At 42.9% G+C, this 27,181-nt stretch overlaps 1 protein-coding gene across 8 annotated transcripts in view; it reads right to left on the bottom strand.

Moving 5' to 3' along the window:
- thada (THADA armadillo repeat containing) overlaps window positions 1–27,181 on the bottom strand; it is a 154,641-nt gene that overhangs the window by 115,241 nt on the left and 12,219 nt on the right. For all 8 annotated transcript variants that reach the window (XR_009790926.1, XR_009790928.1, XR_009790927.1 and 5 more), the window contains exons 18-22: window positions 26,996–27,131; window positions 26,748–26,884; window positions 20,356–20,502; window positions 15,167–15,327; window positions 1,660–1,769 (exon numbers count right to left, since the gene is read on the bottom strand). Coding sequence is in view for 5 of the 8 variants with exons in the window: in XM_061790837.1 (XP_061646821.1) it covers window positions 1,660–1,769; window positions 15,167–15,327; window positions 20,356–20,502; window positions 26,748–26,884; window positions 26,996–27,131 (691 nt within the window). In the remaining 3 variants the exon portion in view is untranslated. The remainder of the gene's footprint in view (window positions 1–1,659; window positions 1,770–15,166; window positions 15,328–20,355; window positions 20,503–26,747; window positions 26,885–26,995; window positions 27,132–27,181) is intronic.

Here is a 27,181-nt window from a genome sequence, read left to right as displayed (position 1 = left end):
GAGGAAAGTGCCTGGAGTAAACGAGATTGTATCAGCGATGTCTTAATTTACAGATCCGATCAATGACGTCATTGATCAATTGGTGAATTTAGACAAAGAAAATCACAACATTTCCATGAAATGCAAATTATCGGCCAATCTAATGAAGCCGCTCAGATCGGTGTAATGTCTAGTTTTCAGTTTAGTACTCACTTTATTGCATTTTAAATGTATCTGGTGACAAAATATCAGCAATATGACCTCTCTCACAAAGAGATATGGCAAAATAACTGCATCTGAGACTTACTGTATAAGATTTGGCAATAAGCATAGTTTGCTTATTAGCAGGGGTGCATATAATAATTTGTTGCTTGGTGTTAATTTTTTTTCCATGACCCACTGACCTCACTGGATGAACTTATGTCTGGTTGTAGACTCATCCTATTCGTTACTTATTTTCTGTACAAATAAAGGAATAGGAAGGTGGGTGCACAGCCTATACAATAGACTTTACACCGATCCGATTGGTTTGAGCGGTATCAGCCGATAATTAGCATTTTATGCTGATCGGCTGTCATGTCAAAATTCGCCGATCCGATCAATGACGTTCTCGATTGGCTCCGCAAAAGACATTTACTCCGCGTTGCCGTCGCATGTGAATCCAAAAGCTAGTTTATTTTTAGCCTTGTCACGTGTCATGTGGCGTAGTACTGTAACTATCTGACGGCCAATAAAGTTTTTTTCAATCTTGAGAAAATACGTCGGTGTGGGACTATTTTCCGGTGTCTCAGACAAACAACAAATTATTATTGCAGTCTGTGCACAACTGAAGTACGTCGTGGGGAACGTCATCTGAATGTACACAAGAAGGAGCATACCGTGTTCAAGCAACACAGCGCGAGGGAAAAAAAAAAAACTCAAGGAAAACCCAAACCGATGCAAACGCTGGACAGCACCCCGTGCATATCGCCGGGACAGTGAGAAAGTGAGAGTAAGCATGTAATTGACAGTATTTGTTAAAGTAACTTAATTGTAGTAAAGTAATTTTATTACAGTTAGCTTGCAGCCATTATCTCTGCCATGTTGTAATGTTGATTTGACCTAAACTTATGTCAGTGGCCAATCCTCGAATGCCCCCTAGTGGTCATTGAGGTCTTAAAGATGTTTTTAAGTCTAAAATGGTAGAGAATAATTTTGAAGATACGTACTCAGTATACAGTAAACAAGTATATACAATAAATGAACAAGTCATGTAAATACACACTGCTCCATATTGTGATCGGATCGGTGATCGGTTTTTTAAACTTGCTGATCGGTCCCAAAGATCCTGATCGTGTAAAGTAATGCAATAGACATTAATTTAGACACGTTGTATATTATTTCATACCTGGGATTCTGTATATAAATCTACTTATAGATACAGTAAATATTGTTTTAATAATCCCGTGAGGAAATTTGTTTGTAATGTATGGCAAATGGGGGAGGATCGTCCGTGGTCGTGCAAATCCACACTGCAACGAGGAAGATGACACCACAAGAAGAGGAAGATTGACACCACAAGAATGTGCCTACTGACCATTTATATGGCAGAACAAAAGTTACTCTTGTAATGCGCAGGGCTATCCACACCCATGGAGCAGTATTACCTTTTAGCCCTCAACACTGTATGTTAAGACTTACCTGCATAGCATGTCAGTGAGGCGAACAAAGCCCACATAAGCCAGTTCAAAGGCACCACGATGACGGGACTGCAGGAGCTGCTGACGGAAATACAAGCCAATACAAGCCACCTGTAACAGAGAGAGAATATGTGATGAAATATGACATTTTGTAATGCAGGCAGCAGGTAGATCAGTGCATGCTTGTAGACTGGGGGTGCACTGCCAGTCACAGGACTATTTGTTTTTAATAGCAGCAAGATACAACCTTAAAGTTACCTGTACAGCTACAACACAGTACATGATCTTGGGGGGTCTTTAAGCGTTTTCTGCCTCGTGGCAGTATCCCATATACTGTTAGGTCGAGACAATGATGGTCTAATAATGATGGTCTTAAACTCACCAAGTGGCTCTGGGATTTTACTATGTAATACAGCATTGGAATATTAAGTTACAGTCCACTGTGCATTATCAACAGCAATGACTGACAAAAAATGACTATGATTTGTTTGACTACTAGAAAAAGTGAAGTTTGCCACAACCATTGCAAAGTAAGTCCTCCTGGTGGCTATATAATCAGAAGCTGTGAGCAAGACGACCAGATTTTCTCCAGATGCACACTTAAAACAAAAAGGTCTTTAAATTCTTATAAAACCTCCCCTTTAAATGTTGTACTTCATGTTTGTGAGTCATTTTCCAACAAAACAAATTAATACCAAAACCATTGTTCCACACCAATTTAATTCCACAACTGTCAATTATGTAACCCAACAATGATCAATAAAATGCTGACATAGCTTTTTAGCAGTCTATCAACTTTTAAGTGGAAATGAAAAAGTATAAGCAAATGAGGAAAAGGGGTAAAACGTTATTTCACTGAAGAATGGAAGCTACACTTTAGCCTTTTCTCCAGTTGGCATTAAAACTTAAAGCTCTAACACCAGCACCACACTTCTTTTAGAGACACCACTTACTTTTCGGTCAGTGAGCAGCGAGCATGTCCAGCATGAGAGCAGCATGGCAGTAGCGTGACAAGTGTGTTCAAATAAGGATGCTGAGACATCCGCATAATCGCCAGTCTAAGTAAAACCATCCAGTATGTAATAGTGTTAGCAACATTATTGTAACTATACACACACACACACATATACACACACTAGTGCCATTTCTGTGGCAGTATGTAAACTGGTGAGTGTGTAGCAGGTGAGGCGGCAGGGCGAGGCGGACGTGGAGCTATAGTGCCCTGTCATTAAGGCTGTGGTGTCACCGCTACCACTAAGGCAGCCAACCCTCGGCTTAGTCTGGGGTGGCACAGAGGGCACAAGGAGGAGTGACAAGGTTTTGGTGCAAAAAACAAAACAAACAAACAAACAAAAAACAATCCAAAACGACCCCTTCTGGGATATGGGTTTGACACAGCATCTAAACTAAAACAGACTGGTAACCACAGGGGAAAAAAACTATTACAAGAGTGACTGAGCCTTTACCAACAAAGCCTTGATTTAAAATAGAGCCAAACAATGCGAGAACGCTGGTATAAAAAAGTAGGACAGTGTGGTCAAACTAAGAACTAAATTATTGAACAGAAAAAGCATGAAGCATTTGGCTGATAATATTGCCCAAAAGACTTTAGAATCCATCCTGCTGCTTATATCAGCAGTCACATCAATAAATTTAAGGAAACCAGTTCCATTGGCAGCCATACATGCCCACCTGGCCATGAAACAGCTGAGCAACCAATCAACTGTCTCATTTCTTTTGGTCCCTTAAAAAGTGAGAGGCACATGTATACACTGCTGTAATTCTTACACCATTCACTGGTTTGGATGTAAATACCTTCAAATTAAAGCAGCAAGTCTGCAGTTAAAGCACATATTGTTCATTTCTTTTCAAATCCATTGTGGTGATGTCAAAAAGCCAAAAAGATAAGAATTGTGCCGATGTCACAATATCTATGGAACTGACCACCACATCAGTGAAGCATGGTGGTGGTAGTCTCATGGTGTGGGCAAGTATTGTATGGCTACACATGGAACTGGTTCCGTTGTATTACTATTTATTGAAGATATGACAACTGAAAAGAACATCAGGATTAATTTTGAAATGTTTTGGGCAATATCTGCTCATATTCATCCAAATGCTTCAGAACCCATTGGATGCGGATGCACAGTGCAGATGGACAATGAACAGAAACATAGTGTGAAAGCAACCAAAGAGTTTTTTTAAAGCAAAGAAGTGAAATGTTAAGCAATGGCCAAGTCAATCACCTAACCTGAATCTGATTGAGCATGCATTTCATTTGCTGAAGACAAAACCGAAGGGAGAACAGTTTAGAGCCAAATAGAGAATTCTGTCGATGTCCAAATATTTATGGACCTGACTGTATATTACATATACCCACAACCCTGTGACCTGTTAAATATGCTGAATGGAAGAATGAATATAAAAAACATTTTAAAAAATTTGGGCAATGTGTAACAAAAATGAAGAGCTGAGGCAGCCTGTTTATTCAGCCAAATCAGTTTAGTAAACTTGCCTGACCCTGCAGACATAAAGTAGACCAACTAAAACACCCAAGCACAGAATGAGTAAACCACAACTGAACCATGCACAATAACTTATCACAATGGTTTGAGAATGGACTCCCAGGACAGGCCTGACCTCACTAGAGTAAAAACAGCAGTCCATGTTAGATGCCCAAGGTTGCCGGGCCCAGACCACTGTGGTACTGAGCGCGGCCAAGCCGGGCAGTTGTTCTGCGTATTTAAAGTTTTCTTCCTGAAGGTTCCCGTCTGTGTAACTGTTTAAAAAAGCCAAGAAAGCAAGGGCGGGGGAAGGGATTTATTTAGACATCAACTTCCTGTTTGCGAGCGTGCCTGTTTCCCTGAAAAACTTCCCTGTGGGGAGAGAGAAGTTTCCCAAGTCTAATTACATGTATGGATCAACCCGTGACACTGGCCCAAATGGGTTAGACAGCACTCTGAGCATGTTTGTTGTTCTTTGTACTTGAGCTGCAATCTACTGGAGGAACCATGAATTCTGAATTTTAAAATAGCACAAATATTAGAAATGTATATAACTAACAATCTTATGTGGTCACTACTGTTCACACATCACACCAATTTCTTTTCTCAATTATACTTTAGAAATGTTTTCGAAAATGGAAAAGGAATATTAAAACATGAACATATAAAATTCCAGTTCTTTGCAATCATGTGCAGTAAACAATGAAAGGAGACTTTTTTTTTTTAAATAGTTTTTTTTTAATTAAGTCACTAGTGCTATATATTGTGTGGGATAATGAATTTTAGAACCAGTATTGTACAGTGGAATTTCGTAAGTAAAATGCTTCTAAGGGATTAGTGGTAATAGTAGCAGTAGAAGTAGTAGCGTGTCTGTTGTGATGACGCCCGATGGCCCGGTTGTCATGGCAACCCCAAGAACTGATAAACTGTTGCATTCCTGCCTCGTGAACCTCAACCACCCAGATTTTTTTGCCAAGACAAAGGAAACCTGGTTTGTATGAGGAAGTGATTGATGACTGTTGAAAAATAGAAAATGGTGATTGTGTTTACAGGTTGCCTTCTAAATGTGCCATCATGTCTCATATCAACCTGTAAAAACTGATTGTGCCAACAACACTAGTTTAGCGCCTGCGCAAGAGTTATAACAAACGTTTGTTATTATGTTTCTTTCCTAAGCGTGGGAGAGTACAAAGCTGGGAGTATTTTAGATTGATATATGAATTTTAAACCCATTTTTATGAGCCAAATTGTAGACTAAATCAAGCTGATGGGTGTGGTCTTCTCCAGTTCCCCCGTCCCTTAGACACACCCCCTGGGTATTTAACCCTTCGACTTCCGCCTTCTCGCTCTCGTCTTCTTGACTCGCTGCCCTTCCTGGCTAACATCCCTTCAGCCATGGGGCGGCTTCGGTCAACCCCTCCCCCCTACCCTCTTCTTTCTTTGTCCTTTGTTGCCACCACGTGCGACGGCGGCGCTGCCCGATTGAAGCAGCCAGTCATCCGGCTTCGATCATTTTTCTTAGCCTGATCTGTTGGCAGAGACTCCAGGAAGCATCTGCCTGCAGCCGTACCAGTTATGCCCGCAGTTGAGCGCAAGAGCGGGGCGCGCAACAAGTTAAAGCGGCAGGAAAAGTTACAAGTGCACCCCAATGGGACAAAGACTTTCTTTTTGAATCTCTTTTGTTTTTACTTTTTGTGCATCTTCTTCAGCTAAACCTGCATCCTTTCCTCCTGAGATGTTCGGAGACAGACCATACACAGGGCCAACTGAGCTACGGTCGGGAGTAAAAAATTAGTGCCAATTAATTTTGGGATAAAATACCAGCTTCACACAAGTTCCAACTTTGTACTAGCTCCACACGCTGTAACCGATTCACGCTCAATTTTAGTCCAGCAACACAGTCCTATTTTTCTTTACATATCCCTATTTTCATTATTATTATTTTCTTTCCGTAGTCAAGCCCTGCTGCATCATTTCCCCTGTAGTTTCCCTTTTAATTATATTTTCTATAAAATTCCACTTCCCGTCATGCTTTGTATGTGTTTGAGTTTGATAGTAAAACCGCTGTAATCGAGATCTCGTATTTCATTCATGTAGCAGCCTTCTAAATTACAGAGATTGATCAAGGTTTTTCATCACTTTTCCTACAATTTACACACAAAAAAAGAGAAGTGGTGCCTATTATCGCAACAAAGACGTACGTCTAACACAGAGATTTCCAACCTTAATGGAGCCAAGGCACATATTTTACAATTGAAAAATCTCACGGCACACCAACAAACAAAAATGTCACAAAAGGTGGATACATTAATTACTGTATGTACTTCCTGCCATCTAATAGAAGAGCATTTATTTGTTCTGCCTGTCACTTTGCCTCACTGGCATAAATGGAAGAATAAAGTTACATTATTTCTTGGAAATAAATAATGTTTGAGCAAGTAAGTCAAATTTGATATTTGGCACACCTGAAGAGCGCTCATGACACACTAATGTGCCCCGCCACACTGGTTGGGAATCACTGGAGGTAAATGCAGGCATTCCCCTTCTGATGTATTTAAATTTTTTTCCCCAAAAAATTAATTACATTTTCATCCAAAACCAATATAAGCTAGACGTATATACACGTCGTACAAAAATAAATAAATAATAACCCTGAAACAATATGCCACAAAAACAGCATGTTATAAAAAAAAAAATTATAAAAATAAAAATAAAATGTCAGAAGGATTAACTGCAAAAGTGTGTTTTGCCTTTTCATTGGCTTGTGCTTTGTGTGATGTCATTTCAGAAGGGTACCAGTGATGGCAAAGAGGACAAAGTAACCCACCCTTTGTACGTTGTACGTTACTATGTCAGATTACTGCCATAAAATCTTATCATATCTCGGGCAGACCGTGGCAACACTACACGACATGTATTCCGATACCACCGTATCCCGTCTTTTTTTCTTTATCACTGGGCTTTATCTTGTCAAATCAAACACTGTCGGAGAGGCGGAACCAGAGAACGAGTCACCAGTCAATGCGACTGGATACACTCGTTACCATGGCGACGACAACAACAATGCGCCGCACCAATGTATTGTGTCGGAGGAAAAAAAGAACAAAAGGAAAAATGTGTGGCGGTCATCACCAATGCTCGGAGAGGACGTTCATTAAAGGATTGCTTTAAGTATGTTCATGTACTTTTAATACATGCAGGCAAGCAGGCAACAAAACGTTATGTAGCCTAGCAAGCTAGTGCTAGCACTAACGGTTGTACGTAAACATGCCGCCGTTCTGTCGATTCATGGTCTAAAGCTTCGTTAAACATTGGTTCTTGCGTGTCAATAAATGTGGACAATGGCTTGCAAGTATGTTGACAATGGCAAGCACAGAGGGCAAAGTGCCGCTCACAATACACAATCCTATTGTTCGACGTCAAGGTGCGCTGTCGGAGAGTTCAGAATCAGAATCAGAATCAGAATCATCTTTATTTGCCAAGTATGTCCAAAACACACAAGGAATTTGTCTCCGGTAGTTGGAGCCGCTCTAGTACAACAGACAGTCAATTTACAGAACACTTTGGAGACATAAAGACATTAACAAAAAACAACAACAAACAACAATTGTGCAAAAAGATGCAGAGTCCTCAGTTCGAATGGCTAATATCGCAATAGTCCGGTGCAATGACCATTGTGCAAAGGGCACTGAGACTTCAAGGAGTGTATGCGGTTTAAAGTGACGAGTAGTGCGATAATCTGGGACAATGGTTGTGCAAATGTTACAGATACTCCTCAATCAGTGTGCAAATGGAGCAGATACTACTCTGGCATGAGTGGCCACTATATGCAAATAGTGCAGCACGGCGAGACAACTACAGTGAGTGCACGAGTAATACATAATACAGAAATGTGACAACGAACTCAAGTCAAAAAATTGCCAGCTTGTTGTAATGGAATTGTAAGTTAGCTGTTCAAGAAGTTGATTGCAAGAGGGAAGAAGCTGTTGGAATGTCTACTAGTTCTAGTTTGCATTGATCGGTAGCGCCTACCTGAGGGAAGGAGCTGGAAGAGCTGGTGACCAGGGTGGGGAGGGTCCGAGAGGATTTTGCACGCCCTTGTCTTAGTTCTGGCAGCGTGCAAGTCCTCAAGGGTGGGTAGGGGGGTACCGACAATCCTTTCAGCAGTTTTGATTGTCCGTTGCAGTCGGAGTTTGTCCTTTTTTGTAGCAGCACCAAACCAGACTGTGATGGAAGAACACAGGACTGATTCGATGACCGCTGTGTAGAACTGTCTCAGCAGCTCCGGTGGCAGGCCATGCTTTCTCAGAAGCCGCAGGAAGTACATCCTCTGCTGGGCCTTTTTGAGGACGGAGTTGATGTTGGTCGTCCACTTCAGGTCCTGGGAGATTGTAATTCCCAGGAACTTGAAGGTCTCGACGGTTGACACAAGGCAGCTGGACAGCGTGAGGGGCAGCTGTGGCGAAGGATGCCTCCTGAAGTCCACGATCATCTCTACAGTCTTGAGCGTGTTCAGCTCTAGGTTGTGTCGGCCGCACCACAGCTCCAGCCGCTCCGCTTCCTGTCGATATGCAGACTCGTCACCGTCCTTGATGAGGCCGATGACAGTGGTGTCATCTGCAAACTTCAGGAGTTTGACAGTCGGGTTCGCTGAGGTGCAGTCGTTCGTGTAGAGAGAGAAGAGCAGCGGAGAGAGGACACAACCTTGGGGCGCCCCAGTGCTGATGCTGCGTGGATGAGGTGGCCTCCCCCAGCCTGACCTGCTGTGTCCTGCCCGTCAGAAAGCTGTAAATCCACTGGCAGATGGCAGGTGAGACGCTGAGCTGGAGAAGCTTGGATGAAAGGAGTTCAGGGATGATGGTGTTGAACGCTGAGCTGAAGTCCACGAACAGGATCCTCGCGTAGGTCCCTGCACTGTCGAGGTGTTCTAGGATGAAGTGCAGTCCCATGTTGACTGCATCATCCGCAGATCTGTTCGCTTGGTAGGCAAACTGCAGGGGGTCCAGCAGGGGACCTGTGACACTCTTGAGGTGGTTCAGCACAAGACGTTCAAAGGACTTCATGACCACAGATGTCAAAGCGACGGGCCTGTAGTCATTCAGACCCGAGATTGCAGGTTTCTTGGGGACTGGGATGATGGTGGAGCGTTTGAAGCAGGATGGAACTTCGCACATTTCCAGTGATCTGTTGAAGATCTGAGTGAAGACTGGCGCAAGCTGGTCCGCGCAGACTTTGAGGCAGGATGGAGACACGTGGTCCGGGCCTGCCGCTTTGTTAATCTTTTGTTGTTTGAAGATGCGTCTCACATCCTGTTCATGGATGGTTAACGCAGAGGTCAGAGGTGTGATTGTGGTCGCGGGTGCGGCCGGATTGGTGTGTGGTGTGAAACTGTCCTTTTCAAATCTGCAGTAGAAGGTATTCAAGTCGTTGGCTAGTGTGCTATTGTTCTCAGCTTGGGGGGATCGTCGCTTGTAATTAGTCAGCGACTGGAATGCATGCCAGACTGATTTAGAGTCGTTTGCGCTAAACTGTTTTTCCAACTTTGCTGTATAGATCCTCTTTGCAATGTTAATTTCTTTGGTCAGCTGGTTTCTAGCTCGATTATACAGGGCCCTGTCCCCGCTCTGATATGCGTCCTCCTTAGCTTGGCGAAGCTGCTTAGGTTTAGCAGTGAACCACGGCTTATTGTTGTTGAATGTGCGAAATGATTTTGTTGGAACACAGACCTCTTCACAGAAACTGATATAGGATGTAACAGTGTCCGTATATTCATCCAGGCTGCCAGCTGAATTTTCAAAGACACTCCAGTCTGTGCAGTCTAAGCAGCTTTGAAGTTCCATCTTGGCTTCATTTGTCCACTTTTTGACTGTTTTCACTGTAGGCTTCGCACATTTAAGTTCTTGCCTGTACGTCGGTATTAAGTGAATTAAGCAGTGATCAGACGAGCCCAAGGCTGCACGAGGTATAGCACGGTATGCGTTTTTTACCGTGGTGTAGCAGTGGTCTAAAGTATTATTTTCCCTGGTAGGACAGTCGATGTGCTGCTTGTATTTAGGGAGTTCGTGGTTGAGTTTAGCTTTGTTAAAGTCCCCAAGAATAATGAGGGGTGAGTCGGGGTGTTTTTTTTCAATTTCGTTGACTTGATCGGCGAGCGTTAGCAATGCGGCGTTCGTGTTAGCTTGAGGCGGAATATAGACGCCAGCGAAAATGAATGATGCGAACTCACGTGGCGAGTAGAATGGTTTACAATTTAAGAATAGCGACTCCAAATGCGGGCTGCAGTGTGTGCTGATCACCGTGACGTCCGTACACCATTTTTCGTTGATATAGAGGCATATCCCACCGCCCTTTGTTTTCCCCGATGATTCCATGTCGCGGTCCGCTCGATGAATGTGGAAACCGGGAAGCATAATGCCGGCATCGGGTACAGCGTCGCAAAGCCAGGTCTCCGTGAAGCACATGGCCGCGGAACGTCCGAAGTCTTTACGGGTCTTTAACAGAAGATGAAGCTCGTCCATTTTGTTGGGTAGGGAGCGTACATTCGCGAGGTGGATCGACGGGAACGCCAATCTGTGTCCTCTCTTGCGGAGTTTCACCTGAATGCCGGCTCGCTTCCCTCTGTGGCGCCGCTTCCGTCTCCATGCGCCGAAAACCGCGGACGCCGCTCCGGTGAGTAACTCTGGGAAAAAACTGAGCGGATATTCGAAAGTTGGTGACAGAAAGTCTGGAGTAGACTCCTTGATGGTTAGCAGGTCTCCCCTTGTGTAAGTGAGTCGTGTAAGGTCTCCAAAGACGGACGAAAAACACAAAAACAAAGACAATACTAGAGAGCGCGTTACCGAGGCGACCACACTGGTAGGCGCCATCATGCTTCACGTTGTCGTTGATATGTCATACTACATGGAAAAAGAGGGAAAAAAATAAAATCAAACATGCTAGACTTTTCATTTTGGCTTTGTAGGGCTGTATCGTTGGTCGTGGATTATGTCACACAACAAGAAACTTTGTCGTTTCCGACAAAATATGTTGGACTCGATCTAGGAAATCGGTTGCGATAGCTAAGCGGGCCAGTATCAGGACTAAAATCCTGTAGTCTGATCTAAGCATAAGCCCGAGCCATGGCAAATAAACACTCCAGCAACCAAAATCTAACTGGCTGGCATTTTAAGTGGTCTTTTACATACACACACGCACGCACACACACAAATACAGTATAGTACAGTACAGTTAAAGGCTCACTGGATAACACAATTTACAGTCACAGAACCACTACATTTACAACCATTAGCCTGTTTAAAAGCAACATAATTAAATAAAAGCGGCACGGTGACCGACTGGTTAGCACATCCGCTTCACAGTTCTGAGGACTTTGGTTCAAATCGGGCCTCGCCTGTGTGGAGTTTGCATGTTCTCCCCATGCCTGCGTGGGTTTTCCCCAGGTACTCCGTTTTCCTCCCACATACTAAAAGCATGCATGGTAGGTTAATTGAAGACTCTAAATTGCCCGTAGGCGTGTATGTGAGTGCGAATGGTTGTTTGTTTATATGTGCCCTGCGATTGGCTGGCGACCAGTTCAGGGTGTATCCCGCCTCTTGCCCGAAGACAGCTGGGATAGGCTCCAGTACGGCCCCGATCCTCGTGAGGATAACCGTTACGGAAAATGAATGAATGAATTAAATTGGAAAAAAAAACCAAAAAACATTTGTAACACGACTCATTCTTGCCTTATATGAGAAGAATTATTTTGATCACTGCACATCAATAACAGACGATGATGCCATGGTGCCACCCAGGGAAATAAACATCTGCACTGTTACCGAGCCAACGAAGATGGAAGATGGCTGACAGCGACATGTTCTAGTACCAAATATGTACTCACACACTACATTCATGTGCTCATGCATGTCATCACTGTGGTAGGGCCAAATGACTTTGTCTGCAGCCTTCTTTCCAAGCACAGCAGGAGTCACCCCAAAGACAATCAATGTTACATACAAACAAGTTGCTCAAAGTGTTGACTTGATAAATAATGAAGACAAGAAAAGGACGCCATAAAGAGACGGTCAGAATTTCCTCTTATGTAATGTGGCACGCCACTAAAGTCTCCATGCTCCGTTTAGCATTCTAAAGTCAAATTTTCAACTATCACGTACTACAGTTGCTATAATCTGAACAATATGTACATGTACATATGGTGATAATTGTCTCTGTCTCTCTGCCTATTCAATTAAGATGATGGATTATCACTTAGATTTAAATAAGCAAAATTAAAGACCATGGAAGATTTATTGTTCGTATTTTCATTACTCAGCTCAGCTTTTGTGAATTGGTTGTTTTGTCCCACCAACAACACACCAATGTCCAAACAACACCTAGCACAAAGACACACATTTAGCACATACAACACTTCTCACTTACTCACACACTTTAATGCACAGTCAACAGGTAAAAACAACCAGACACATGCATGTAAACACACACTTTACCCCCTACAAAGGCAAACACAGCCTTTATCTGTTACTCTTGTTCACATGCTGAACCACTCAGACAACTATTCCTGTGCAAGTTTGTCTGTGTGTGTGTAGAAGTTTGTAGTGCCCAGTGTTTTCATGCTGGTTGTGGAAGTGATTTGGAAAGAATGCAGTAGAAAGGAAGGAGCATCACGGCGATTTAAGCAGCAGGGTCGTGCCTTAAACGAAAGCATGACACTTGCCTTTAAGGCTTCTTTATACTCGCGCGGACGGCGACCGTGCTGACGTCACTGCGGCTGTCCCACGCATAGTTTGCCTTTATACTCGAGCGGAACCCACACGCGCTGTTTTGAAAGTGTGCTGCAGTTCTCCTCCAAGTCGAGGGTGTCGCTACGGCTGGTATTGGATAGGACACCACAGGGTGGAGTTTACTCTGCATTTTTTGGGCCATTTCCGGTAGCCGTTTTTACTTTCCTTTCAGTAACAAGGAACAAAAGCAACAACAATGGCGACCGCGACAGAACAAATGGACCTAGATGACCAGATGATATGTTTAATTATGCTGCAAAATCGATTGAGAAGGCGGGGACGTAGATGGTACGTAGAACCAATGGGCACGCTGGTACGCCATCACAGCATGTGACTAAAACGGATCAATCACAAGAGATGATCTCTGCGGCGTTCGACGCTCAGCAACTATTTTTGTCGGGTGCGCGGCAAGCTACGCAGGGGTGCTGCGTGGGGCAATTCGCTGGTCACGTGATGCAATGCAGGGGGTGTCGGCCGCGGGAGTATAAAGAGGCCTTAACAAGGGAAGATGCTAATTGTGCAGCCTCGCACTCACAGCATGGCACAGACGAACTCCCTCCGGCTGTCTGTTTCATTGCAAATAATGTAAAAAGGATTAAACAAAGAATACAGCTAATAATGTAGACTCCTTACACATTCACTGATAGACAAGTTAACTTCAAAACCAATGCAAATAGAGGACGAAAATACAAACTCCACATACTAAGTCTGGTTGAAGTCAGAATCTTGAGGTTGTACTGATTACATACGTCACAGTGACACCATATTTGTGACAGATGAAGTGAATTGCACATACAAAAGTCTTTTGTAGATTTTATTAGCACTGAATAACTTTCAATTTAATTCTTTGACTTTTGCTTAGACAAGCTATTCCCAAGTTTTTATTTGGCCTGGGAGAATTGATTTTTTAATGTCAGTAATTCATGTGTGCTGTGTTTTTATCATTAGTTTATGCATATTTGTTGATGATATGGCACTACACAATATGTTTTAGTAAGTTTAATTCCCAAGAACAAATCAACTCAGATTTAGGGAAGCATTTTAAACTCATATGGAGCAATCTCTCTTTTAAATACAGCCAATTGAAGAATTCTTTATTGGCAAGATCATTATTATTTTTAAGTGATGAATGACATTTATATCTGTTCAGTATTTGCACAACGCACATTCATAGTTCAGACTCATACAGTGGTCAGATGATCTAGCCTATTACTGTTTCAATGTATTCTTTGAAGTTTTGTGTTAGATTTCCTGTCTCACTTGATTTGCTCTGTGCAAGACGACACAGCATCACAGCATCTGTCAAAAAATAGACTTGAAATGTATTTATAACAGAGCAGAACAGATCCCTCCTTGGAGGCACCCGCAGTGGTTTTGGGGAAAGCACAAGCAAAGTCTAGACTTGCTATTATATGTCCACAATGGATGTCAGGGCTGGTTAGAGTCACATATTTTTGTTATCAAGTCACATCGGTTTCCAACTTTGAAAACCAGCCTTAGATATTTGGAACCTTAAGACTAAAGTTACAAGCACAATTAACAAAAAGTAATTTAAGTTAAAGGTATGCTTACTTGGGGCTGTGCATTGACAGTCTGATTTTTTTTTTTTAACCGATGTTGTTACCATTGTGAAGGAAGCTCTTTTCCCTCCTCAGGAAGTCTGACCGAAACTGCATACATTTTGAGACAGGCTGCCGGTGGTACAGCAGGCGGCCAACATAAGGACTGTGACAGTTTGTTATAAGACACAAAGGAGGTGCTGCAGGAGTTAAAGTAAATTTAATTACAAAAAAAGTTTGTGTGTATGCATTTATGTTTTTATGTAGTTAGGGAATTACTTAGTTGTAGCTGATATTTTTGTATCATTATCATTATTATTATTATTACCTGAAAATGTGTTTTCTGTTCAATCTTTATTAGGTAAAACATTTTGTTTCAGTTGCGGTTGTTTGTTTTTTAAGTGGTCAAGAAATTTAGTTGAGAGTTCAGAAACAATTGGGGGGGGGGGGGGGAAGCACTTTACTGACATGCGATAATTTGGTTATTTGCTATCTTGACTCTTCTAATTAACGAGCAATACTCGAAGTTCTATGCAGTCAGTTGTTGGAATGATGGACTTTAATTATTAAATGTATACACATTTCTAGTCAAATGTAACATGGGGTGATGGCAGAAGAAAAAATACCAGTCAGGGATGTGTGAAGGTGTACATTCCAGATCTTACCTGTTCCTCTGTGATGAGCCCAGGATGTGGGTGTGTGTTGTCATTGGTGTAGTGCAGTGGCAGGCTCTGACACAGCTGCCCCAGCAGCATAGCCGCTTCCTTCATGCTCCGCCAGCAACACACCAGCACCATCTGGGCTGTCACCCTGTGGCCCTCACCACCTGGTGCATGCCCACACACATGCATGTGCACAAACACAACCAAAAGGAAAAGGGAAGTTCCATCACTTTTCCAAGATACAGAAAGTGCGGGTACAACAAAAAAGGACAACCACTGCCCTCATCAGGACATCACTAAAATTGCAGCAAGAAGCAACAATAAATGAGTCATATGACACTCAAAAATATGGAATAGTGGTTGTTTAGGCCAAGCCAACTTGACGAGCATAAACCGCCTCACCCTGTCGCAAAAGCGACAAATTAAATTACCACAGCAAGAGTAATTTACTGAATATTAGGCAAACCTATACAATCTAGTTACATTATTTCTAATATTTTGGTTATCTCATCCAGCTCTAAGAGAATCTTAAAACATTAGGAACAACTCTCAGTGTCATGATTACACTTAACACTAGGCTTTACACGATTAGAACCTTTGGGGCCGATCACCGATCAGATCACAAGATGGAACAATGAGTCTATTTAAATGACTTGTTCATTTACTTAAAGTGCTCAAAAAAATTCTATTTACAATAAATAATGCATCTTTGTTCATCTATTTATGCCAGTGAGGGATAGTGACAGAGAGAACAAATTAATGCTCTTCTATTAGATGGCAGGAAGTAAATACAGTAATTAATGTATCCAGTTTTTGTGACATTTTTGTTTGTTGGTGTGCCGTAAGATTTTTCAATTGTAAAATATGTGCCTTTAGCTCCATAAAGGCTAGAAATCCCTGCTCTAGTCAGGTCATGTATTTGAATCAGTCAGGTCAGTCCAACATTACAGAAATAATGGGTGCTAATTTACGGTAATTAAATTACTTTTTTGTAGTTAAATTACTTCACACACACACCGAAACATTAAACCATGATTCGACATAACGCTGGCATGTTTACGTACAACTGTTAGTGCTAGCACTAGCTGGCTAGGCTGCATAGCATTTTGTTGCCTGCTTGCGAGCCGTATCGTATTAAAAGTACGTGAACACACCTCTAGCAATCCTTGAATTAAAGTCCTCTCCGAGCACCGGTGACCACCAACACACGTTTTTCCCCATTTTGTTCTTATAATACACACGACGCGATCGATTGTTGCTGTTGTGGCTGTGGTAACGAGTGTATCCGGGCGCATTTGAGTTAAAGCCCAGTGATCGTAAAAATCGGGATGTGGTGGTATCGGAATACAAGATTTTATTGCAGTAGTCTGACAGTGTAATCGTGAAAGACCAAACTTTAAGATTGATCTGAAGAGCTTTTACTGTATACCAAAGAAACCTGAATCTTATCGAAAGGTAAGTAGCAATTAAGCTCAACAAGTGGAATCTACTGACAAATGCTGCCTTTACGGTCAACACCTTATATATGGTAAGACCACCATTTTCTTTTACTTCTTACGTTTTAAACACAAATATCTGTATTTTCTACTCCTTACATTTAAAAATTAGCTCGTTACTTTTAGAACTTTCCCACTGCCAAAACAAAGCCATAAAAAACCCAAATTGAAAATAGCCATAATTTGCTCATCAGCCCCACGCTGCGTCCCAGTATTCAGACCCCCTTAAATTCCTCACTCTGTTATATTTGTTAAAGTCATTTAAGTTGTTTTTTTCCCCCCAGTCAATGTACACACAGGACCCCATATTGACAGAAAAAAACAAATTGTTGAAATTTTTGCAGATTAAAAAAGAAAAACTTAATCATCACATAGCAATAAGAAGAATCACCTTTGTTGTCATGAACATGCATGCATGCACACGAAATTTGTTCTCTGCATTTTACCCATCATAGTGAACACACACACACACACACACATTAGTGGAGCACTGTGGTTGACAAGCTCACAACCCCCCCTAATAAGATAGCTCCAGAACTCCTAAGAGCAGATAAATGCAATGAATTTGCTTATTTTAGTGAAAAATACAATTCATAGGGTAAATACCAACACAAATCAGCAAAATAATAAAATTATATTACATCTGAAGCCACCCAGGAAAAACTCGATTACCATGTCAGAATTTGATACTGTTGACCAAGAAATTGTAAAGAAAACGGTTCAGCAGCTGAAACCATCAACGAACCAATCTCAAATCTGCCTTTCATAGCTGAAGATTGTTGAGAAAGTTATTTTTAACTAATTCCCTGCCAATGTCGCCCAAAGACGTCATTCAGAATCAAGCTATTCCCTGCCCATGCAGTCTAAAGACGTCAATGGCGTTTTTTAAAGGGCATAGGTGGGGGAGGGTCTTGTGCAATTTGTGTGTGATCATCAAACCTCTGGATAACTGGAATAAGGTATGGCACCCTGTAAAGAGCAACAATGCCTTGAGGTGAACGTCCTTCCCAGATTGAAGAAGAGGAAGGAGGAGGAGGAGGCGGGGCGGAGGAGACAATGGGAAGCAAGCAAGCATAATGCCGGAAAAGAGAGAAGACAAAATTAAAACAAATCTAAAAAAAAAAAAAACTTACGGTACAAGAAATGTATTGCACCAAGGCAAGAAAAATATTCCTGCGACCGCCAGGAATGACGCCTTAGATCAGTCGTCCCCAAACCGGTACCAGGCCGTGATCCATTTGTTACCGGGCCGCAGAGAAAATTACCAATTTATACAATTTCCGTTGTATTGCGTTTCGGTTGTCAATGTGTTTTATTTTGAAAATTGACCGGATCTTTGCCGCCGCAACAACTGCGCGTCTCATTTGACACGTCAAGAATGCACAGAACGCTGCAGCAGTTCCGTCTCCTCTCCCAGCCAACTCACTCACGGCGGCGGCTAATCTCAAAGAACGAATCATTTCATAAACTGATTCAGTTCATTATGTTCACTGAAAAGATTTGTTCTTTTGAACGAAACACTTCACTGCACGTCGGTCACGTGAAACGTTACTGAAAACAAGGCTGCAGGCTAGCGAAAATTAGTAACAAACAAACGTCTTTGGAGAGCCTCTTTTCAAAAGGACAACTGAGAAGCCAAAAGAAGAGCCTATGACATCAAAGAAAAAGAAAATCGACAATATCAGGAGTCCTACTTAAAATACGGGTTTATCGCAACAGGTAACTCTCACGCACTATGTGGCGGGAAGCTAGCCACATGAGATGTGGAGAGAAAGCACCCTGGACTACAATTTATAAAGAAAAATTTCCAACATCCAATGTTTGTGAAGCGGGCTTTTCTGCAGTGACAGTAAAAAAGACAACATTTCAGAGCAGACTGGACATAAGGAACAAGCCCAGGGCTCACACTGATTCTGCATTATGGTAAAATATTGTATTTAACATTCAGTTTTAAGTCGGTTGTGTTCATTTATTATTGCTGTATATTATATATGTGCCACACCTTGACAGCCGGTCCGTGAGGAAAAAATGCCTATTCTAAACCGGTCCGCGGTGCAAAACAGGTTGGGAACACTGCTTTAGATCATACGGGGGAATAAAGGATGAGGCTCTGCAAAGCTACCGCCGAAAATGCCGGGCCATATGGGGAGATGCTCTCGGCCGCTTACCAGCTGATCGTCTGCCGACCAGGATTTGAGTAAATGGGATCCGGAATCGTCAGATGAGTAAACTCCCTCTGGATCACCTGGAAGCAGCCGGGCATCATCCTAAGCTTCACTGACCACAGCTTGGATCTCAGTGCAGCTTTTGATACGGTAGATCATAATATACTGCTGAACAGGTTGGGAACGTGGGTAGGACTAAATGGAACAGTACTTTAATGTTCAGGTCCTACTTGGAGGAAAGGGGTCATCTTGTAACCACTGGAAGTGTTCAACCTCATCTAATGGCAATGACCTATGGGGTCCCTCAAGGTTCAGTGATTGGGCCGCTCCTTTTCACCCTGTATATGCCACCCTTAGATCAAATTCTTCAGAAGTTTAATTTTGACTATCATAGCTATGCAGATGACACACAGTTATATGTAGCAGTGTCTCCAGATGACTACAGTTCAATCGAGGTGTCTAAAACAAATAACTGGATGAGTCAAAATTTTCTTCAATTAAACCACAACAAAATGGAGATAATAGTTTTTGGCAATAAAGAAAAGAGAATTGCTGTTAGTAAATACCTGGAGTCACTGTCTTTAAAAACCAAAGACTAAAGTCCGAAACCTTGGTGTACTGATGTCAACCTGACGTTCAAGAGTCCTATCAAAACAATTACTAAAACTGCAATCCCAATCAGGATGCAGAATACAATACGGGTTTGTACGCTATAAAATACAACATTCAGAATTGCACTGTAAAGAATACGTGAAGTCAATTAGGACACAATGCGAGTTAGTACGCTGTAAAAAACCGCATGCAAAATTGCACTGTAAAAAAATCTGTGATATAGCGAGGCCGCGAAAGGTGAACTGCGATATAGCGGGGGACCACTGTATACAATAAATTAACAAGTCATGTAAATAGACACATTGCTCCTTCTTGTGATCGGATATCAGTTATCGTTTTTTTAAACTTGTTGATCGGCCCCAAAAATCCTGATCGTGTAAAGCCTAACGTAAACATGCCGTTGTTCTGTCAACTCATTCTCTAAAGCTTAAACATTGGTTTGTGCGGGTGAATAAAAGTTGACAACGGTGACCAAATATGGGAGGCGATGGGCCAGTCACAATACGCAATCCTACTGGTCGCTGCTGTCATTGATATGTCGTGCTACACGGAAGATATACACAAAAAAATTTTTTAAAATGTTTTTAAATAAATCAAACATGCTAGATTTTTCATTTTGGTGTCGTAGGGCCAAATCATTGGTCATGGATTATGTCACACTACAAGAAGGCCCGAGCTGGGAAATTGCTGTGCTAAAATCCTGCAGTCTGATCCAGGCATAACAGGTGAGGCGCGAGCTGCACTAGGGCAGCAAAACATCCGCATGCAGCTTATTAAATGCTTGTTGGACAACTCTGGTCTAGAACACTGCTGGTATACTCAGTTAAGTACTAACTACAGTACATCTAAGGTGACAACTCTGCATGTTTGGTTTGATGTTAAAAGTAGTGAGGGTGTTCTCGTCATGTGTGTAACTCACCGGTGTGTGGTGACACCATGTGTGTGGTCTGGGTTTCTTCCTGACCCTTTCCATCATGTGTATCCAGCTCTCTGGCACTGGTAAAGAAATCATTGGTGTCCCTTGGCTGAATTTCCTGCATGATCCTTTGCAGTCCTGATGATGTGTCTGTTATAAAGACATAACCAGTGATGGGAGTAATGGCGTTACAAATAAATGGCATAACTAACAGCTTCAGAAAACGCAAACCGGTAAAATGTTTTCAATGATGAAACACTTAGCTTTACTTCCAAATAACGATGTGTTACTTTAGTTATTGGATCATTGAAGCACTTTTTCATCAGACCAGCGAGATTTCAGAATCATCTTTATTTGCCAAGTATGTCCAAAACACACAAGGAATTTGTCTCCGGTAGTTGGAGCCGCTCTAGTACAACAGACAGTCAATTTACAGAACACTTTGGAGACAAAGACATTGACAAAAAACAATTGTGCAAAAAGATGCAGAGTCCTCTAGCATTTAGAGCAGTTCGAATGACTAATATTGCAATAGTTTGGTGCAATGACCATTGTGCAAAGGGCGCTGAGACTTCAAGGAGTGTATGCAGTTTAAAGTGACGAGTAGTGTGATAATCTGGGACAATGTTGGTTGTGCAAATGTTACAGATACTCCTCAATCAGTGTGCAAATGGAGCAGATGCTACTCTGGCATGAGTGGCCAGTGTATGCAAATAGTGCAGCATGGCGAGACGACTACAGTGAGTGCACGAGTAATACATAATTGGCCCCACAGAAATGTGACAATGAACTCAAGTCAAAAAATTGCCAGCTTGTTGTAATGGAATTATAGGTTAGCTGTTTAAGAAGTTGATTGCAAGAGGGAAGAATCTGTTGGAATGTCTACTAGTTCTAGTTTGCATTGATCGGTAGCGCCTACCTGAGGGAAGGAGCTGGAAGAGCTGGTGACCGGGGTGCGGAGGGTCCGAGAGGATTTTGCACGCCCTTGTCTTAGTTCTGGCAGCGTGCAAGTCCTCAAGGGTTGGTAGGGGGGTACCGACAAACCTTTCAGCAGTTTTGATTGTCCGTTGCAGTCGGAGTTTGTCCTTTTTTGTAGCAGCACCAAACCAGACTGTGATGGAAGAACGCAGGACTGATTCGATGACCGCTGTGTAGAACTGTCTCAGCAGCTCCAGTGGCAGGCCGTGCTTTCTCAGAAGCCGAAGGAAGTACATCCTCTGCTGGGCCTTTTTGAGGACGGAGTTGATGTTGGTCGCCCACTTCAGGTCCTGAGAGATTGTAATTCCCAGGAACTTGAAGGTCTCGACGGTTGACACAAGGCAGCTGGACAACGTGAGGGGCAGCTGTGGCGAAGGAGGCCTCCTGAAGTCTACGATCATCTCTACAGTCTTGAGCGTGTTCAGCTCCAGGTTGTGTCGGCCGCACCACAGCTCCAGCCGCTCCGCTTCCTGTCGATATCCAGACTCGTCACCGTCCTTGATGAGGCCGATGACAGGTGTGTCATCTGCAAACTTCAGGAGTTTGACAGTCGGGTTCGCTGAGGTGCAGTCGTTCTTGTAGAGAGAGAAGAGCAGCAGAGAGAGGACACAACCTTGGGGCGCCCCAGTGCTGATGCTGCGTGTGGATGAGGTGGCCTCCCCCAGCCTGACCTGCTGTGTCCTGCCCGTCAGAAAGCTGTAAATCCACTGGCAGATGGCAGGTGAGACGCTGAGCTGGAGAAGCTTGGAAGAAAGGAGTTCAGGGATGATGGTGTTGAACGCTGAGCTGAAGTCCACGAACAGGATCCTCGCGTAGGTCCCTGCACTGTCGAGGTGTTCTAGGATGAAGTGCAGTCCCATGTTGATTGCATCATCCGCAGATCTGTTCGCTTGGTAGGCAAACTGCAGGGGGTCCAGCAGGGGACCTGTGACACTCTTGAGGTGGTCCAGCACGAGACGTTCAAAGGAATTCATGACCACAGATGTCAAAGCGACAGGCCTGTAGTCATTCAGACCCGAGATTGCAGGTTTCTTGGGGACTGGAATGATGGTGGAGCGTTTGAAACAGGATGGAACTTCGCACATTTCCAGAGATCTATTGAAGATCTGAGTGAAGACTGGAGCGAGCTGGTCCGCGCAGACTTTGAGGCAGGATGGGGACACATGGTCCGGGCCTGCCGCTTTGTTAATCTTTTGTTGTTTGAAGATGCGTCTCACATCCTGTTCATGGATGGTTAACGCAGAGGTCAGAGGTGTGATTGTGGTCGCGGGTGCGGCCGGGTGGGTGTGTGGTGTGAAAATGTCCTTTTCGAATCTGCAGTAGAAGGTATTCAAGTCGTTGGCTAGTGTGCTATTGTTCTCAGCTTGGGGGGATCGTCGCTTGTAATTAGTCAGCGATTGGAACGCATGCCAGACTGATTTAGAGTCGTTTGCGCTAAACTTATTTTCCAACTTTGCTGCATAGATCCTCTTTGCAATGTTAATTTCTTTAGTCAGCTGGTTTCTAGCTCGATTATACAGGGCCCTGTCCCCTCTCTGATATGCGTCCTCCTTAGCTTGGCGAAGCTGCTTAAGTTTAGCAGTGAACCACGGCTTGTTGTTGTTGAATGTGCGAAATGATTTTCTTGGTACACAAACCTCTTCACAGAAACTGATATAGGATGTGACAGTGTCCGTATATTCATCCAGGCTGCCAGCTGAATTTTCAAAGACAGTCTGTGCAATCTAAACAGCTTTGAAGTTCCATCTTTGCTTTATTGGTCCACTTTTTCACTGTTTTCACTGTAGGCTTCGCGCATTTAAGTTCTTGCCTGTACGTCGGTATTAAGTGAATTAAGCAGTGATCAGACGAGCCCAGGGCTGCACGAGGTATAGCACGGTATGCGTTTTTTACCGTAGTGTAGCAGTGGTCTGAAGTATTATTTTCCCTGGTAGGACAGTCGATGTGCTGCTTGTATTTAGGGAGTTCGTAGTTGAGTTTAGCTTTGTTAAAGTCCCCGAGAATAATGACGGGTGAGTCCGGGTGTTTTTTTTCCAATTTCGTTGACTTGTTCGGCGAGCGTTAGCAGTGCGGCGTTCGTGTTAGCTTGAGGCGGTATGTAGACTCCAGCCAGTATGTACGATGCGAACTCACGTGGCGAGTAGAATGGTTTACAGTTTAAAAATAGCGACCCCAAATGCGGGCTGCAGTGTGTGCTGAGCTCCATGACGTCCGTACACCATTTTTCGTTGATATAGAGGCATATCCCGCCGCCCTTTGTTTTCCCCGATGATTCCATGTCGCGGTCCGCTTGATGAATGTGAAAGCCGGGAAGCATGATGGCGCCATCTGGTACAGCGTCGCAAAGCCAGGTCTCCGTGAAGCACATGGCCGCGGAACGTCCGAAGTCTTTACTGGTCTTTAACAGAAGATGAAGCTCGTCCATTTTGTTGGGAAGGGAGCGTACATTCGCGAGGTGGAACCCCAATCTGTGTCCTCTCTTGCGGAGTTTCACGTGAATGCCGGCCCGTTTCCCTCTGTGGCGCCGCTTCCGTCTCCTTGCGCCGAAAACCACGGACGCCGCTCCGGTCAGTAACTCGGGGAAAAACTGAGCGGATTTGCGAAAGGTGGTGACAGAAAGTCCAGAGTAGCCTCCTTGATGGTTAGCAGGTCTCCCCTTGTGTAAGTGAGTCGTGTAAGGTCTCCAAAGACGGACGAAAAACACAAAAACAATACTAGAGAGCGCGTTACCGAGGCGACCACAATGGTAGGCGCCATCTTCTAAATGGAGGCATTTTTTTTTTTTAAACATTTGTTATTCGTGAGGGGTTACGAGACAACCACGAAAGTGATGATATTAGCTAAGGTAGAGTCAAATTTCATTTTAAGCTAATCAGGTCGAGTTGGCAGGTGTTGTTGACACAAATGAAAGAACGCATAGATGCACACACGAGTCAACAAGTCGTGAGTTGTGAGGATTGAGGAAATGATAAACAACAAGAATGGCAATCCCATGAAATCTACAGGTAAAGAATCTTATTTTTAACTAGAAGTATAAGAACGTTTATGTCAAATGCACAATATGCCATGAACAAAAGTGCTTCTCCACGTCAGTCGAGCAATTCCAACCTGATGAAACATTTTTATGTGCTTACGTACATGCTTCTACAAAATGATTGACCATTAACACCAATGGAAATGAAAACAGTGCCACAAAACCAAAACATTTATAGTGAAGAGAGGCTACATTCAAATCTTGATTTCAGTTTTAAAACTGCAAACTCCCCTTAAAGTATGTAGGTGCTGTACGGACTGTATATGAATTTTCATACGTTTCAGAAGGCCAACATTTCTATAGCAAAAATCATTTTGATTCATTTTTATTCTATTATATAGGGACCTTGTTTGGTGTGCATCTCGTGTCTGAGACAAAAAAATGAGCAGGGACGCATTAGTGACTTATACTGCGTTGACAACGGACGTGATGCACATGTTCATCTCCGCAGCTCGACATCGTATTTAGTCACGTTCGCCTCCGTGGCTCAGCATCGTATTTAGCCGTGTTAGCTGTAGCTAAGTTATTGGCTGCCAACGTTTTTTACTGTGTATGTCATTCAGCGGCCCGAAAAGAAAACATTGGCCTTGTTGACGTGGCTGAAGGACAAAAATCACAGGAGTCTCCAGTTGTTCCCAGACAAACGGAGGAACAAGCGATAAGGCGACACGATGCGCAGGTGGAGTCACCAGCGTCACCCAAACAATCGGAGGAACGAATGAGGAATGAGATGAGGCAGCACTTGGAATCTCCCACACCACTCAGTGCCCCATTGGAGCAAAGCCCAAGGCAAAACTCACTCTCTAGTAGCCTAAATGCCCTGTTAGATGTGACGGACAGGATGAAGGCTATTGTCAATATTGGAATCCAACGCACACCACGCCAAGATCTTCCTCCCATCCCCCCTCGTCTGAAACCAACATCCACTAAGATGCGAAGGGCCCCTCCTTCACCCATGAAAAATCTTATCTCCAAATCTGACTGATATGTGCGGGGTCTTTTCATTTTCAATTCATTTTTCATTCCTGTAATTACAAGGGACAGAAAGTTGGTCAAAGAAATATGGCACGAAATAGTAGAACTACAAACTTAGTGAGGAGAAAATGTGAATCTATCAAATTATTGTCTCCAGTTATCTCTCCGAGACTAGCTCTTTTCAATATCAGGTCACTGGGTAATAAATCTATGTTGATTAATTACATCATTACAACCTATGCTCTAGACTTTTTGCTCCTAAATGAAACATGGTAAACAGAAAGTAGCTGTAATATAATTTTAAATGAGGCAACACCAGCAAATTAAAATTTTATTACCATGTGTCGAATAGGGGAAAAAAGGCGGTGGTATTGCTGTTATTTTTAAGTCATCATTTCAGTGTAAAGAAATTATACTGGGTGATTTGAGCTCTTTTGAATAATTGTTTTTTTTTTGTTAAAAGTGACCCAAAGGTTATTGTTTTAATAATTTATAGAACTCCAAGATACAATGGAAAATTTAAGGAGGATTTTTCAGAACTGCTGTCAGTTATTTGAACTGACTACAACTATTTTGTCATAACGGGAGACTTTAACATTCGTGTTGACAATAACATAGAAAACAAATAAAATAAAAAAATAAATAAAAATCGAAAGAACTCTGCTACACTGGACACGTTAGACCTCTCTCAACATATTAAGAGTCCAATCCACATTCAAGGTCACATCTTAGAGCTTTGTGTATTCTTTGAATTACAGATTCTCCCAAAAGTTCAGAAAACCTCTACGTCTATTAAGAAAAAGGTACATAAATGAGAGTACTGCCACAAAGTTTATGGAGTCTATAGCTGTGCCACAAACTGTGAATGCTGAGACAGTTGATGAACTTTTGGATCATTTCAACTGGATAATCTCAAATGTCATGAATGCTGTCGCTCCTATTAAAACTAAGACAATCTTGAGGTGACCGAGAACACCGTGAAGGCGCAAAATGATGGTAAAGACCTCGAAATCAAAGGGGAGAAAATCAGAACGTAAGTGGAGAAAAACTAAACTCCAAATTGACTATGACCTCTACAGACAAAGTCTATGTAATTTTAAACAAGAGTTTGTTTGAAATCATCAGTTAAGAACTTCAACAATACTCGCACTCCGTTTGCTGTGGTTGACAAGCACCCCCCCCCCCCCCCCCCCCGAAAGTCTTTTTCATTTCCCCCTATACCCATGTATAATGCGCACTATTGACTTTTGACAGTTTTGGGGGTTAAAAGAATTTGCATTATACGCGAGAAATTACGGTACCTGTGTATGAAATGCGCTATATAAAATTTGCTTTACTTACACTATCAGAAAACATGGGCACATGCTTCAGCCAAGTTGTAATCCGTCACACTTCAAACAGAAATTACCTGTGCCAACGTCCATGGGGATGAGCCCCTCAGGAGCGGCGCTCTGGACAACAGGAGAGACCACATCTGACAATCTGTAACACATGGCGATGACCTCCGACACCAGTCGCCTCCACTCCTCTGTGTGACACAAACACCTACATGCACCACACAATTCCAGTGAGCATTATTAACGGCAATACATGACTTGATTTCAAAAAAAGAGACATACGTAGATTTAAGGATGCAAATGCAGTTATTGCTCTCACTCTGTGTTGAGATTCTGAAGGACTGCAGTGATGCAATGGGCTCGGCCATAGAGAGGATAGGAAGCGGCAGCCTGCAAGAGACAACGCTCCGCTTTGGAGACCTCTATCTCCAGACAGCACAGCAAGAACTGAATCACTGGAGAGAGACAATATAGTGCATGCAATATCATGATCACCGTCTATTGC

The sequence above is a fragment of the Phyllopteryx taeniolatus genome, chromosome 11, assembly GCF_024500385.1.
Source record: "Phyllopteryx taeniolatus isolate TA_2022b chromosome 11, UOR_Ptae_1.2, whole genome shotgun sequence".
In the NCBI taxonomy this organism is placed as follows: Eukaryota; Metazoa; Chordata; class Actinopteri; order Syngnathiformes; family Syngnathidae; genus Phyllopteryx; species Phyllopteryx taeniolatus.
Note: the sequence above shows the minus strand (reverse complement) of the source record. Positions and strands in the feature narration are given on the sequence as shown.